The following is a 14994-nucleotide window of genomic DNA, read 5'->3' on the forward strand; positions in this document are numbered from 1 at the left end:
TCATGCTTTCTGGGGGAAAAAGGGGGGTGGCTGAGAAACCTAACCTCTTCTCCCAAGATTTAAAGCTAATAAACTTGGAGAAGAGTGACTCTGGCTACATTCAGTAGAGGGAGAAGACATGGAAAGTCTTAGAAGAAAATTCATTGGAAGAGAAAGGCAAACTTGTCAGGAGGTGATGTGAGTACAACATAGAGACTAAGGGCCCAGGAAGGCTGATTCCAGACAGTATGTGACCTGAGGCCAGCTGCCCTCTGTGTCCATAAACTGTAGCACAGTGGTTGTCCTCTGGGTAATTACTGCTGAGTTCTATGGCTAGAGTTACGGGTATGAATTAATGTGCTAATGATGGTGCCCAAGTACAGACCTACTATAGCCTGGACAGGGACACGCTACCGCAGGGCCTCACAGCAGCAGTAGACGAGCAGCACTGGCCTTCTGCCCAGACAAGGCCCATCTGCAGCAGGCACCATGTGCCAGTGAGAGCAACCATGGTAATGACCCGTCAGACTGGTGACATTTGTTTATCCGAATGAGTGTTCACTGACTGTCTGCTACCTCAGTAGGTTGAAAGCTTCATGAAAGAACACTGTAGAGCACAGATTGCACACTGCTCAACAAAAAGTGTCATTCACAGAGAATATGTGAACAGTGCGCCCCCTAGAATGAGCCCATAACTGCCCAACACGTGCAATCATGAGTCAGCGCTCATCACCACTGCACCACCAGGGTGAGCAGAGTAGCGGGTACATAGCAAGCCCTCAAACGATATTTATAGATGATTGTATAAAAGAATGTGTGGTCTACTTGGTCCATTTGCATACATTTCTATGCCCCTTTTGAGGAAGTCTTTGGGTGTTTTCCCTCATGCATCTAGTATAGTACGTCCACCAGGGATGATTTTATCTATTTCAAGCTACAGGAAGTCGGAACTGAAAGGAAACTTAGAGGTGATCATTGTTTTATTTTGTTGACGAGGAAAGGAAAACCATAAAGATAAAGTGACTTCTATCACGTGGTGGCAGAGCCTAGATGAGAATCCCTGTCTTTCGCTTCCCAGTGCCTTATTTTCTCTGTGGCCCTCACTTCCTTCTCCAGTCAATTTCTTTTGTTCTCATGGAGCAGAGAGGAGTGCTCACAAGTCAGGGGTCACTTCATCACTAACTGCCACTCTTACCTTAGGACAGCTGAGGCACAGGAATGCAGACATGCATGTTCTCCCAACCCCACACAAGGTGGTTGGTAGTGAGACATTATCTGGGTAATTGCAGACATCAAGACCGCGGTGAAAGCTCCACCCTATTGTCTGGTGAATTCCTCCAAATGCATCTTATGTTTTACAATCTTTCTTTTTCTTTTCCTTCTTTTTTTTCCTTTCAGCATTTTCAACATTAACAACATATTTCTTTTTCTAAATTTGCATGAATCACACCAACAGCAGCATATTCTCAACCACAGAAAGCGACACTTATAAAATATTCAGAAAGTGGGACAGAAAGATCAAATCTACTTTCAGGAATCATATACTTTTCAGAAATATCAAAAGATTGGCGAAAAGTATATTTTTTTTAAGTTACACCTGATTTCCTGGAGGGTCAATAATTGCTTAAAACAAGGAGGATTCCAGCTCTAACTTGACCTCCTGTTTTTGTATTTTCAAGATTTTTAAAAATAGTAATGCTGTTTGTACTTCTGTTACATAACTTTTACTTAAATTAGTAGCTAATCTCCTTCTTTCTAGCAGAATTAAGGTGCAAAAGATCAAGCCTCCCCTTCATCTCTGCCACTATATTTCATTTTTAGATCTATGGTTCTTCAAATGCCTATCATAAAAATCAGTACTTATAAAAGTAATACCGTATATACATTTTAATAAGTGCCAAGATCACCCGATGAAATGTCTTCCTTGTGAATGTTGCCCAGGAGACTGCCTAGGAGGGTCACTGGATGGGAAAATCACACTCTGTGTTATCTGTAGACTACAAATAATATTAATGTTCTGTCAGGAGCTGGCCAAATTGTGAGGCGATTTACAACTCTGTGATTCTCACTCTTGGGCCTCATCTAAGGATAACATAAGTTCAGTTTCAGGCTTTGAGTCAGTGGTAGAAATTCTATTCAGCCTCAACATTGGTGATCCCCTGTTCTGATGAGGACAACTGAGTAATGAGCTCCACCCTTAAGAAGTCTGACCAATGACAATAACTAGATGCAAAATTAATTTGACTTACACATTTATGCAAGGACAGGTCTGAGTACACAATGAAGCCCCTGACTGGAGAAACAGGCAACACATTCTCTACCTGTGGCAGTGGTCTTCAGAAGATGAGGTTATGCTTACTCCTCCAGGTTTAGGGAAAGGGAAATGGGACCCAGCAGGTTTTAGATTTAGAGAGTTAATTCACTGGCAGCCATGAGGCAGAAAGGATTCCAGAGCTGACAGAATGCAGAAGAGAGATGGTGGCAGGGGGGAGGGATGAATTATAACACCTTGTAAAAATTTATGCACTTGAGATTTATAATTTTTAATGTTTTATTTTTTTCTGAAAAGTTCCACTCTCCACCACACATTTTTGCCCCCAGTAAACTATAACTAATCAAGCTGTGAAACATCACTTGTGTCTCTTCTTCAGTTTCCTAAGGAAAAGGTCTATCTGAACACTAAGAAGTCAACATTATCATCCAGTAAAACATCCTAGTAGTGTTCCTACTATTGAAGGATATTCCCAATTATTCCCACATAGATTTATGTTGGTTTTCATTACTATGCTGTGAAATGGGTTGGGTAGGTGTTTTTATTCCTACTTTACAAAAGAAAAGCAAATAGTTCACAAGGATATCAAGTGAATTGTCTAAAGTCACACAATTAATTGCTTACGTAATGGGGACCAGATAGTGTCTTCTGATTTGGGTGCTTAGATACTCAAACAAGAACCATGTATTGGGTATACCTTATATGGCATGAAATCATGACCATTCCTTGGAAAAGAACAATGCACGAGACAGACACTGTACCTGGCCTCAGGAGGTCAATTAAGCAATATGTCCAATGAAGTGTGACTCAGACTATGACTGGGAAATGCAAGGTAGGTGCTATGGAACCAAAGGGCCAGAGCATGCAATCTGGCCTAGAGAGAGAGAATCAAGGAAGTCTTCTCAAATAAAGTGACTTCTAACTTGAGACCTGAGGCAATCCAGGAGGGGTGATTGCTCTGTAGCTATTGTTGAGTGACTGAGGGTGAAGTGGCAAATGAAAAAATGGAGAGACAAACGTTCTCAATAAAGAGCAGAGATAATTTCTTCCACTCCATAGTGCTATTCCTCAGTTTGTGTGTGTGTCCTTCTTGCTAAAGAAGTCACACATTGTCCTCCTATCATTTCTGATACCATGCTTACTGTAAAATATTGACATATACTTAGGGGTCAGGATAGAAGGAGAACCCCAAGGACAACCAGGCTTCTTCTTTGGTTATCTTCTTTAACCTATGAGAGTTGGAATTTTCTAAGGAAAAGGGGTACTTGAGAGGCCATCTAATAGTCTTTAAGAAGTATGGTGGGAGTTGAAATACAAATTTCCTACTTCTGTCTATGATTAAGAATTGAGGAAAATGGGGGATTCAAAATTTGACATGTTACAGTTGTAGACCTCTGGATCTTAAGGCATGAATGAGATAACTGCAGAACACTGGTGAATTATAAAAAATACTACACAAATATAACGAGTTTTAGGGAGGACTTCCCTCCCAGCTTCTTTGCAATGCAAGGCCAGAACTGGAAACTGACACATGACCCAGAATCCCTTACTACCACCCTTCAGCACCCTCAGATGAATCACGTCTATTACAAATGTGTGCAGCATATACTCCTGAATGTTATTCCCAGAAAACTGAACCCGTGGAAACTTTCATAATTGAATTCTTGACCTTTACACCTTTTTCAAAAGAGAAAGGCCAATGAGTCACAATTATTCTACAATTCTAGACCATCTGAACTTCTTTAAATAGAACAGTTTAAGAACTATTTAATTCTTGGCACTCTCTGTTAAACCCTCTCTGTTAAAATAAAAAAAAAATCTGCATTCTTTTAGCCTTGATTTATCTCATTAATCTTCAAGTTATATTGGTTTCTGAATACATCATTTAGATAATCCACCATCACCATATGTACTCTGTCCAAAAGCCCCACTCAGGAGTCTTGTTGTTGCAAAAAAAAAAAAAAAAAAAAAAAAAAAAATTCAGCCACACAGTCTCCTTTCCAAATTTCCTGAACCTGTGGAAACTTTCACGGTTGAAATCATCATTGAACCATCATTCTCACCAATAAGAGAACCTGAGAATAACATAAATTGGGGAAAAAAAAGCCCTTAAATGTCTAGTAGTCCTACCTCCATACTTTACAGATAAGAGGATATATATCTTGCCCAAGGCCCATTATTAGAGCGATAATTCCTGGCCTATATTTAAGCAAACAAACCAACAACAACAACAACAACAAAACTGAAAATAAATGCGGTCACACACCCTGAATCATAAATCTGGTTCTAATAGTCTTTACACTTGAATTCTTTGTCTGAATGATGTAGAAAATAGTGGCAAATTTACAGGATGCAATTAAATGAGATAACAGATGTGAAAATATTTACATGGTGAAGAGGATAGAGTAGAGGCACAAGAAATGTTTGTTAAGCCATCACCCTTAAATCAACCATTTCTAATAACTTCAGTTCTTTATCACCTTTCTTCCTTGACTCATCTCTTCCCACTGTCTTACCCTAAAGCCCTAAATGACTCATGAAAGTAAGTCATAACCAATCTCACTTTCGCATTTTCCAGCCCAAATCTATCTGCAAACCACAGCCTTGTCAATCTTTTAAAGACCCTCCCCCTATTCTAAAACTCAAAATAGAGATCTGTAGTCTACTGGCAAAGAACATGGTCCTTATCCCATGTTCGTCCTAACAACCTCAATCTGATTCCATACACCTTTTCAAAGAATTTTCCCATGGTTCTAGTGTACACGCTCTGTTCCGGTTCCTGGACATGCTCATGCTCAGCCACAAGGTCAAGCTATGCCATCCCCCCTCTTCCCTGAAGTCCACTCTGGTAAAGTCAGGTGGATGTTCTTCCCAGAGCCCAAGGAAATACTAATTATATAAAATCTGGTATTGTTCTCCAATTATTTCACTCATAAATGTGGGGCTCCACTGAGCAGATTATAATTCTTTGACCAGCTTTTATTTATTTATTTATTTATTTATTTATTTATTTATTTATTTATTTATCTATCTATCTATCTATCTATTTATTTATTTATTTATTTATTTATTTTAACGTTTTATTTATTTTTGAGACAGAGACAGAGCATGAACGGGGAAGGGGCAGAGAGAGAGGGAGACACAGAATCAGAAGCAGGCTCCAGGCTCTGAGCCATCAGCCCAGAGCCCGACGTGGGGCTCGACTCACGGACCGCAAGATCATGACCTGAGCTGAAGTCAGACGCTTAACCAACTGAGCCACCCAGGCGCCTCTTTGACGAGCTTTTAAAAACTCTACTTAATATCCCTCCCACAGTGCCTAAACAAATAAAGTAATAAACAAAAAAAAGTAAAGAATTCCAAGTAATCTCAATTCTCATAAAAACAAATTACGGAAGGTTTTTATACAATCATTTTCCTTGGAGCAACATCCTAAATAAGGCAGAAATTTATAGGCAGAGAAGATCAGCAATTGCCTAATACTTTTTTATACCGTGAAACAGGATTACCTCTGTAAAACAGTCTATTGCATATTTTTACCACATGTAGTGTACTTAAGGCAAGTTTCACTTGTCAAGATATATCAGGGATTCCTTAGATTTAAATAAAGTCACATCCACATTGTGAAATACCTTCTTTTTATAATTTTTTTTACATTTATTTATTTTTGAGAGAGAGAGAGTGAGACAGAGCACAAGCGGAGGAAGGGCAGAGAAAGAAGGAGACACAGAATCTGAAGTAGGCTCCTGGCTCTGAGCTGTCAGCACAGAGCCCGATGTGGGGCCCGAACTCACAAACCATGAGATCATGACCCAAGCTGAAGTCGGATGCTTAACTGACTGAGCCACCCAGGTGCCCCGGGAAATATCTTCTTGAATTGAAGCATCTCTCTTTGCATTTGTGGATATTGAGCAGAATTTGCTGGTTCAAGATTAAAGGCAAAAGTTTCTAAGGCTGCTTTTATCCAAGTCAGAAGTTGTAGATGAGGAATTCTGTTCCTCAGACCTTACTTTTCACAATGTTAGCCTTATAGTTACTATTTTTAAGATAGCTACAATGTTAGCCACATTCCACCTGTCTGGGGAGCGTAAGGTTTACAAAAATACAAAAGGTACTCATGGATTTTTGTGAACAACAGCCTAAGGTTATTCCTATTTCTGGAAACTTGGCTATCATGTATAATAACTGGATGATTCGGTGAATTTGGTTCATAAAAAATGAAATAATAATAAAAAGTGTAACAGATTTGCATTGCTGAGTCAACTGGTGGATTCCAATAGGATTTGATGCCTCATAAACCTACAGTGACTACAAATTGTAGATCGTCTATCACGGTGACATCACTTCCCACTGTATTCTCAATTTCACATCTCACATCATATTTTTTTAAGTTTATTTTTACTTGTTTTTGAGAAAGAGAGAGAGAGAGAGAGAGAGAAAAAGCGCAAGTAGGGGAGGGGCAGAGAGAGAAGGAAACAGAAAGAATCCCAAGCAGGCTCCACACTGTCAGCTCAGAACATGATGCAGGGCTCGAAACCACGATCCGTGAGATCATGACCAGAGCTGAGGTCAGACGCTTAACCAACTGAGCCACCCAGGCACCGTTCACATTGTGTTTTGTAAAGTTTCTGGGAAAAAGAAAATGTAAAGAAGGTTTTGTTTTGCACCATAGATAAACCTGTAAGTATTTTGTAGCAGCAACTTGCTGCCATTTTCTTACTATGTTATCTCTGCTAAATTTTCTGGTAGCAACAAATGAATATTATTATAATTGTGATAGTCTCCAAAATAAGATATACTCAGGGTCCTTTTAAGTAAGGAGTTTGAATAATTACATTGGTATCCTATGCCCAACTCAACAAAGGCTAATAGGGAATCCATAGTTTACCTGTAGTTAGAAAACAGGTGTAAAAAGGTTCTCTCACTTCAACATTAATACACTGAAAATTCAAGTCACTAAGTTCTAGTGTCTTTATTCTTATAGTTCCCTAACTTATTAAGAGAGCTGTTTTGCCAGTTTCTTTGAGATAATTCCAACTTTTTACTGCAGATCTTTCTGAAGATATCTGAAGATTTAACTTCGATGGTGCACAAAACAGAAGACAGAAGCACTTCTTTATCAAGTTTATCAAGTACCTCTTTTGGAAACCGTGAATCTCTCCTCTTTGATATGACCATTTGTTAAATTTACTTCATTTTAAATGCAATGTTTTTATAAGAACTGAATCAACAGAGTGTCCGATAAAATGATGCAAACCAGTTAATATTTTTTGAATGCAGGAACTAAATAAGACTAGTTCCAAATATGTCTTTCTTAAGAGAGTGAGTTTGACCATCCTAGCTTACAATTTTCAAAACTGATCTCAATTCTTAAGGCTACCAGGCCCGTCACATTAGAATCAAAGTTTTGAAATAAAAACACTACAGTTTCTCTTCATCCGGTTAACTGTATAGGTAAGCATTTTATTCATACGATTTAACTGCATTTCTTTTAGGATATAAAGTATGTGGTAAGAGCAGACTCAAAGATGTGGGTCTTAAATGTCAACTGTGAAAAATTCAGATATTCTGTTTGCCTTTAAAGTTATGTTAATTACCACACTTTAATAAAGTGTTTATTTTTTTAGAACTCTTTTCCCCTTCTGTTTGGCCACCTGTATACCTCACTCTTCAACCACAGGAGTAAAGGTGTCTAAAATTGATGCTGGGTTTGATAAGCTACGGTGATGACATTAGCCTGAGTTCTAGTTCCTGGAACAGAGACCTGTGACCACACGGCCACTTATGGGCAGCTAGGTCCCAGCATAACTCCTTGTGCCCACATGTCACTGATTTGGAGCCAAGACCTGTGCTCTAAATATACTGTACCAGTTAAACACAGGTATTCTAGGCTATCTGCTTTGTCAAATGCAGGGGAGTGTGGGAAGCAGAAAGGCACCAAGGTTCTGTTTTTAAATACAAGGGATTTAAAAGTAAACATGGTGCACAGCAATGGCAATATACTTAACACCACTGAACTGCACACTTAAAAATGGTAAATTTCATGTGATGTAGAACATAAAAAAACTAAAAGAAAAACCATGTGGGAGTGGGTTCTGAAAACTGTGTTCACGGATTTCAGAAGTTTTCCACGACGGTCTGTTAAATTTCCAAGTCCAATATATAATCTGCTATAACTCTGCCAGTGACCAGGTCACGCTTGCTGCAATGCTTCCTATTAAGCCAGGCTGCTTGGAACCTAAATGAACATCCACTCATCAGGTACTCATAAACAACACTTACTCATAGAAATCTCCAGCTAAAAGTACCACAGAGGAAAATCTGGAAAAAAAAAACAGGTAAGTGTGTGGTGCCACACAAGGAGCATGGGTAAACATCACCTGCTCCCAGGCTGTGCCCCTCTGCCAGGAGCTAGGCAGTGCAGCAACCACTATCTTCCTATCTCAGGACTGGTCTTGCTCCAGCCCAAAGGCCGGTCAGAGTTCCCAGGCCTTGGGGTCCCATTGACTGAATGTGGGTTCAAGCACTCCCTAGAGGGTACAGCACCATTCCAAAGGGCTGAGGCAGGCTGCAGCGGCAAAAGGGGTCTTCCTTCACTCTCTTGCTTCCATCAAGAGTGAACCTGCAAGGAAGGTTAGCCCGGCTGTGCTGGGAGGGCACGCAGTGTGTCAGAAGCTGCAAGAGGGCTGTGCCCGCCTGCTGTTGCAGGTAGAATATTTCTGCAGACTGAAAATCATCTCAGCATGCAAGAGATACTTGAAATAAGGAGAAAACGCACAGCAGCAGGCTACAGTTGTCACAGCCATTCTGCCCCTAGTGCACCCATTAGAAATCTGTGTCTCTGTACACGCACTGGAATGACACCTGGGCATCCTCCTACTCCCTCCAATTAGGATGGGAGCAGCCCCGTGGCCTCCACGCTTGCATAAACAAAGCCTAACGCGATGCCTGTCACTTGGAAGGTGCTCGGCAAGTAAAGGAGGAGCTCAACTCTGAAGCCACAACCAAGATAGCGGGCCACAGGCCTCTCCAGTCCTCTGTGGTTGCCAACACACCCCTGCAAGTGCTGCCGCCATCAAGAGGCTTCCTTGGCCCGCCGGCGCGCCCGCCCGCCCGCCCAGACCTCCGCACACAGGCAGGAACTACGTACCAGTAAGGGCGACCAGCAGACAGACAGCACGCACATGATCCCCATGAGTTGGATGGCCGTCTCGGTGGTGATCCGACCCCACTGGGCGCCGGACTGTGACGCCGTGGCCTTGGCCCGGCAGCGGGACACCAGGGCCTTGATGGTGGCCAGGTTGCAGGCGAAGGTGACGGCCAGCGCTGAGAGCCCCAGGAAGGCAAAGGTGGAGGCGAAGAAGAGGTTGCCCCAGTTGTGCGAAGAGCTAGTCCCGTTGCCCCCTCCCCCGGTGCTAATGAAGCACCACGTCCCGGGCCACTGGATAGTGTACTGGCCTACGCCCAGCACCGGCAGCAGGGCGAAGGCGAGCACCGCGAGCCACACGCCGAGCAGCACGGCGCGGGTGGCGCGCGTCTTCATGTGGCTCGCGTACCAGTGCGGCGCCCGGATGGCCAGCGCCCGCTCGACGGCCATGGCGCTGGCGATGAAGAGCGAGGAGAGCCCAAAGACAGTCATGGTCAGACCGAAGAAGGTGCACAGCCTCCCCGACGGGTCGAGCTGCTCCCAGCGCTGCTTGGACAGGTACACGAAGATGACCACCGGGCTGGTGAGCAGTTGCCCGACCAGGTCTGTGAGCGCCAGCCAGCCGATGCACAGCAGGAACGACTTCTTGCGCTTGCTCTCCCGGCGCCGGTAGCTCCGCGACACGAGCAGCATGGCCAGCGCGTTGCCCACGAAGCCCGTGATGAGCATGGTGATCGGGAAGGCTACGGACACCGAGCCGCAGTCCTCGCCGGGCTCGCGGGGACGCGTGAGGTTGCCCCGCGCCGCGGCGGAGCGCTCGGGCGCCCACATGCCCGGGTACGAGTGGTTGAGGCGGGTGCAGAAAGGGGCGCTCCCGTCGCCCCGGCTCTCCTTCATGTTGGCTTCGAGGTGAGGAGAGGACGGCGCCCGGAGAGCAGCAGCGGGAGCTGGCGGAAGGGGCGCGGGCGGCGGCGAAGGTCGGTGTCCACCCGGACTGAGGCTGGGGCCGGGCTGCCCTCCATGATGCGGGGCGTAGCCGCCGCCTCACTTCTCTCCTCTGGCCACGGCGCCTGGACTTTCAGGCAGCCGCGCCGTCGGCTCTGGGAAGCCTGCAGCTCCGAGGCGCGTGAGGTGCCGGCCCCTTCTATAAGGCCGCGGAGGGCGGGGCGCCCGGGGGTGTGGGCCGAAGCGCGCCGGGGCGGGGGCGGGGGGCTGGAGGAGCAACTGCGCGCGTCCCCCGGCTGCTGCGTGACCGCTGCCCTGGCCGCCAGTGCTGGAAACTCTCAGGAGGACTCTTCTTGCCCCGACTCCTGGCCAGACGGGACGCCCAGCCAGTCCGCCCTTCGCTGCGCCGCGCCTCCTCCTCTCCTCTGCCAGAGGAGCGTGGGCGGCCCGGGCTAAAATGTCTCCCCGTGCTTCCCGACCACAGGCAAGTCGCCAAGGCAGACCCGAACGTCCGCCCGCTCCTTACCCATCCGCCAAAGCTTATTGCAGGGGCCGGATCCTCCTCCCGGAGCTCTTCTGTAACCCTGGCAAGTGTAACTCACCTGTTTCTAAGCAATCCGGGCCAACCACACTCCTTTGCATAGCTGAATGTGAACTTTTCTCCCTTTTTATACTTTGGGACCAAGCAGCTCTGTTCCCGGGGGTCACCCTGATAATATAATACTCATAGTGCCTCATAGAGACTTAAGGGAATACGTATAAAGGAAACAAAGTAAAATCAGAGTGCCGAATTCGAAGATGAAATCTCAACTACCGTTCTCCACCTAAATTCTATCCCTCTCCCCGTAAAAGAAAGAAAGGAAGGAAGGAAGGAAGGAAGGAAGGAAGGAAGGAAGGAAGGAAGGAAGGAAGGAAGGAAAGGAAAGAAAGAAAGAAAGAAAGAAAGAAAGAAAGAAAGAAAGAAAGAAAGAAAGAAAGAAAGAAAGAAAGAAAGAAAGAAAGAAAGAAAGAAAGAAAGAAAGAAAGAAAGAAAGAAAGAAAGAAAAAGAAAGAAAGAAAGAAAGAAAGAAAGAAAGAAAGAAAGAAAGAAAAAGCTACGGCTAAAGTGGCTAGAGGCAGGTGGCAGCCGCTTGCATATCTGAGATAATGAAAAACTGCCGCCAGCCTATTCTCAATTAGGACTAGAAACTGTAGTCAGATGTTAGGAAGGTCTTCACATTTAGTGAAAATGGGCATAATTGCCTAATATCTTTTACTAAGCGAATATTTAGTGTTTTTTCAGTTTCCCGTTTTATCAGATCCTCCAAGGTCTTGTTCCTATCATTACTCCCCTTTGACGGTGAGCTGAGGATCCTTGAAGTTAAAGGATGTGCCCAAGGTCTTCCAGCAATTCTGCAGTCTGCATCTTTAGTCTTGTTTGCGTCCATACCATAGTTACTCTTAGCAGTTGAGAAACAACAGTAACTTTGTTCCCACATTTTGGAAGGGTCTGGCTTTTCTGCCTCTTCACATTGTCCAGGAAATGAAAAGATTTTGAAAATAATTTGTAGACTTCGTTTTTTCCCCTCATTTAAGAAATTAAACCTGATCATATAGCAGTACGAATACCATTACTCAGGCTTCAGATTGACTTCAGGAGGAAGTCCTGTACTTAGTTTCTTTACCTTTCCTAGCTTAGTTGGTATCTTTTGGGGGTGTAAATGAGTGGTAGGAGATGATCCTACATTTTTTCTGTGCTGTTGTATTAACTCTCTGTATGAGAGCTTGAAAAAAAATGCTTATAAGCCTTATATAGTTTTTAAAGGAGAAAGAGCAAAAATGTAATTTCAACTCCATTTTAACAACATGCATTAATGACATTATTTTGTTTTGCAGTCATTAAAATTTTTTTACACTTTTGAATTTTCTTTTAAAATATCATGTTTCTAATGAGAATGACAGCTAGGAAGGAATACTCAAGTGGTTTACTTTTTAAATCTTCTCCAAACTTTTGTCTTATTAATTTGAATTCATCTGAAACTCATACTTATGAAAGTTTTTTCTAAAATCTCATTTAAGGGGCGCCTGGGTGGCTCAGTCGGTTAAGCATCCGACTTCGGCTCAGGTCACGATCTCGCGGTCCGTGAGTTTGAGCCCCGCGTCGGGCTCTGTGCTGACAGCTTAGAGCCTGGAGCCTGTTTCAGATTCTGTGTCTCCCTCTCTCTCTGACCCTCCCCCGTTCATGCTGTCTCTCCCTGTCTCAAAAATAAATAAACGTTAAAAAATTTTTTTTTAAATAAATAAAATCTCATTTAAAAGATAATATTTAATATTTTCATATATATACTTTAATGCATATTGGATGAAAGTATCAAATTAAATTTTTCAGTAATGAGACTCTAATGTAATTATGTATTTTATTTAAAAACTTAATTTGTCATGATTCATACAGCAAACATCAAAGCTGAATGTCTCTCCAGTTATATCAAAAATTATTCTCATTTTTATGAATATTTGACTTCTTTGAAATTTTACTTCTTCCATTGCAGTATTGCTGTAGCTAACTTGACTTCGTAACAGTAACAGAGTTAATGTTAGACTCTTTACTCACCTCTATACCAGTGCATTAAATATGTTGCATTTCAGATCTTTTGTGTAACATTTTCCTCCTTTCAGTGATTTGCTTCATCTTATTCTAAGTTGTCAGCTTTTTAGTTACTTACCTTGTAAACAAGTGATTTAGGGAATCTGAGGAGCCATGGAATAGGATGCTGCCAGATGGATTCTGGCTGGCACTTTTTAGTGTCAAGGCAGAAATAGCCTGAACTGTGTTGGTCTGAAACACCAGCACCCTCTAGTGACCAACCTAATAACATGCTGTACAGCATATTAAAGAGAATTTCTAAATGACAAATATGTTTTGCTTAAGGAACCTCTGATATCTTTCTTAGGGGTGTACTAATTAATACATAACTATGTACTAATGGTCATTTTGTTTTCCTTGGAGTGCACAAACTATCATGTCTAATCAACAGACCAGTGGAGTATTAGAGTCAGATCATTGGAAAGACCACATATTCAAATGTTTTTTAAAAATTTTAAAGTATATAATCAACCATTATCTATTTAATTTAAAAAAATTTTATGTTTATTCATTTTTGGCAGACACAGAGAAACCAAATGTGAGCGGGGGAAGGGCAGAGAGAGAGGGAGACACAGAATCCGAAGCAGGCTCCAGGCTCTGAGCTGTCAGTGCAGAGCCCAATGCGGGGCTCGAACCCACAAACCCACAAACCATGATTATGACCTGAGAGAAAGTCAGAGGCTTAACTGAGACACCTAGGTGCCCCTCACCCATTATGTATTCTTAAACTATTCTCTAAAAATAATTTACATTTTAATATGTAAATATCTTACCTTTTAAAATTCACAATATATATCAATATTTAGCTAGCATTGATGAATATATTCTGCCACTGCTACTGAACTTGCATTAAGAAATCTTAAAATAGACTTGGTTACAAAACAAGATCAGTAACTATTTTGCATTACTTCATTATCGATGGAAAATATCTATAATTCTTATTCCATTGATCCAATTGCTAATTTCAGCATATTTTTAAAAATGTTTGTTTTTGAGAGAGAAAGAGTGCAAGAGTGGGAGGGACAGAGAGAGGGAGGCACAGAATCCAAAGCAGGCTCCAGGCTTTGAGCTGTCAGAGCCCGATGTAGGGCTCGAACTCACAAACCACAAGATCATGACCTGAGAGGAGCCACCCAGGTGCCCCCAGCATATTTCTTAGTCATCCATCCATTCATTCAAAAAATATTTATTGAGCATCTATTCTGTCAGATACTGTGCTAGTTGTTAGAGATATAAAAGAAACACACAGATATCCCTACATTTATGGAGCTTATGTTTTAGTGCAAAATTCTTGATTTTTAAAATCTGAAATAACAGAAGAAAGGAATGCTAATTTCAGTGGCTTTTGTGATTTGCCATGGAGGTAAGTTCTGATATAAAATCCGATTTAAAAATTCATGAACAATTTTCATGAAAAATGGAAAAATATGTAGTTTTATCAAATGGGATTTATTTCAGGAATCCAAAGTAGATTTAAACACCCAAACATCAACCAATATAATTACTATTTCAACAAAATAAAGGAGATGCTTGAAGTTTTTGCTAAATCAAACATCTGGGTATACTGAATCCCTTTGTATTGATTGCATTTTCTTCAAACTTTTCTTCCTGTTTCTTTGCATGCCTGATAGTCTTTAGTTGAAAACTGGACTAAGTAGTTAATATACTGTAGTGACTATGGTTTCTATTGTTTTCCATGAGGATTATTGATTTGGCCTGGGGCCAGGTGGGGGCTGGGGGTGCAGGTGATGTGGTCATCCACCAGGTAGTTAACTTGCCTGGATTCAGACTGCCAACATTTCCTTTTGTGGTATACAGCTGCTTTTCTATCTCTGCTCTGTTGTCATGATTTCTCATGGCTGCTCTGTGGATTGATCTACCCTATACTGCATAATTTGTTGGTCAGTGATGGGGACCACCATGTCTGTGGTTTTCTTCTGCAGATTCTCCTCTAATTTCGAGCTGCTCTGCCAGCTTTGGGTTGTGCCCTACATTTCAAGCTTGTGAAATTTCAACTATTTGCCACCT

At 42.4% G+C, this 14994-nt stretch overlaps 1 protein-coding gene across 7 annotated transcripts in view; it reads right to left on the reverse strand.

The window, feature by feature from the left end:
• PTGER3 (prostaglandin E receptor 3) overlaps positions 1-11149 on the reverse strand; it is a 173428-nt gene extending 162279 nt beyond the window's left edge. For 2 of the 7 annotated variants that reach the window (XM_045036004.1, XM_045036005.1), the window contains exon 1: positions 9402-11144. In XM_045036004.1, coding sequence (XP_044891939.1) covers positions 9402-10295 — 894 coding nt within the window. In that variant the 5' untranslated portion in view covers positions 10296-11144. Of the gene's footprint in view, positions 1-9401 lie in introns of all 7 variants that reach the window. The other 5 variants (XM_045036002.1, XM_045036001.1, XM_045036000.1 and 2 more) reach the window with 4 other exon arrangements.
• Between the last annotated feature and the right edge of the window lie 3845 nt (positions 11150-14994).

This window comes from Felis catus, chromosome C1, assembly GCF_018350175.1.
Source record: "Felis catus isolate Fca126 chromosome C1, F.catus_Fca126_mat1.0, whole genome shotgun sequence".
Classification (NCBI taxonomy): domain Eukaryota; kingdom Metazoa; phylum Chordata; class Mammalia; order Carnivora; family Felidae; genus Felis; species Felis catus.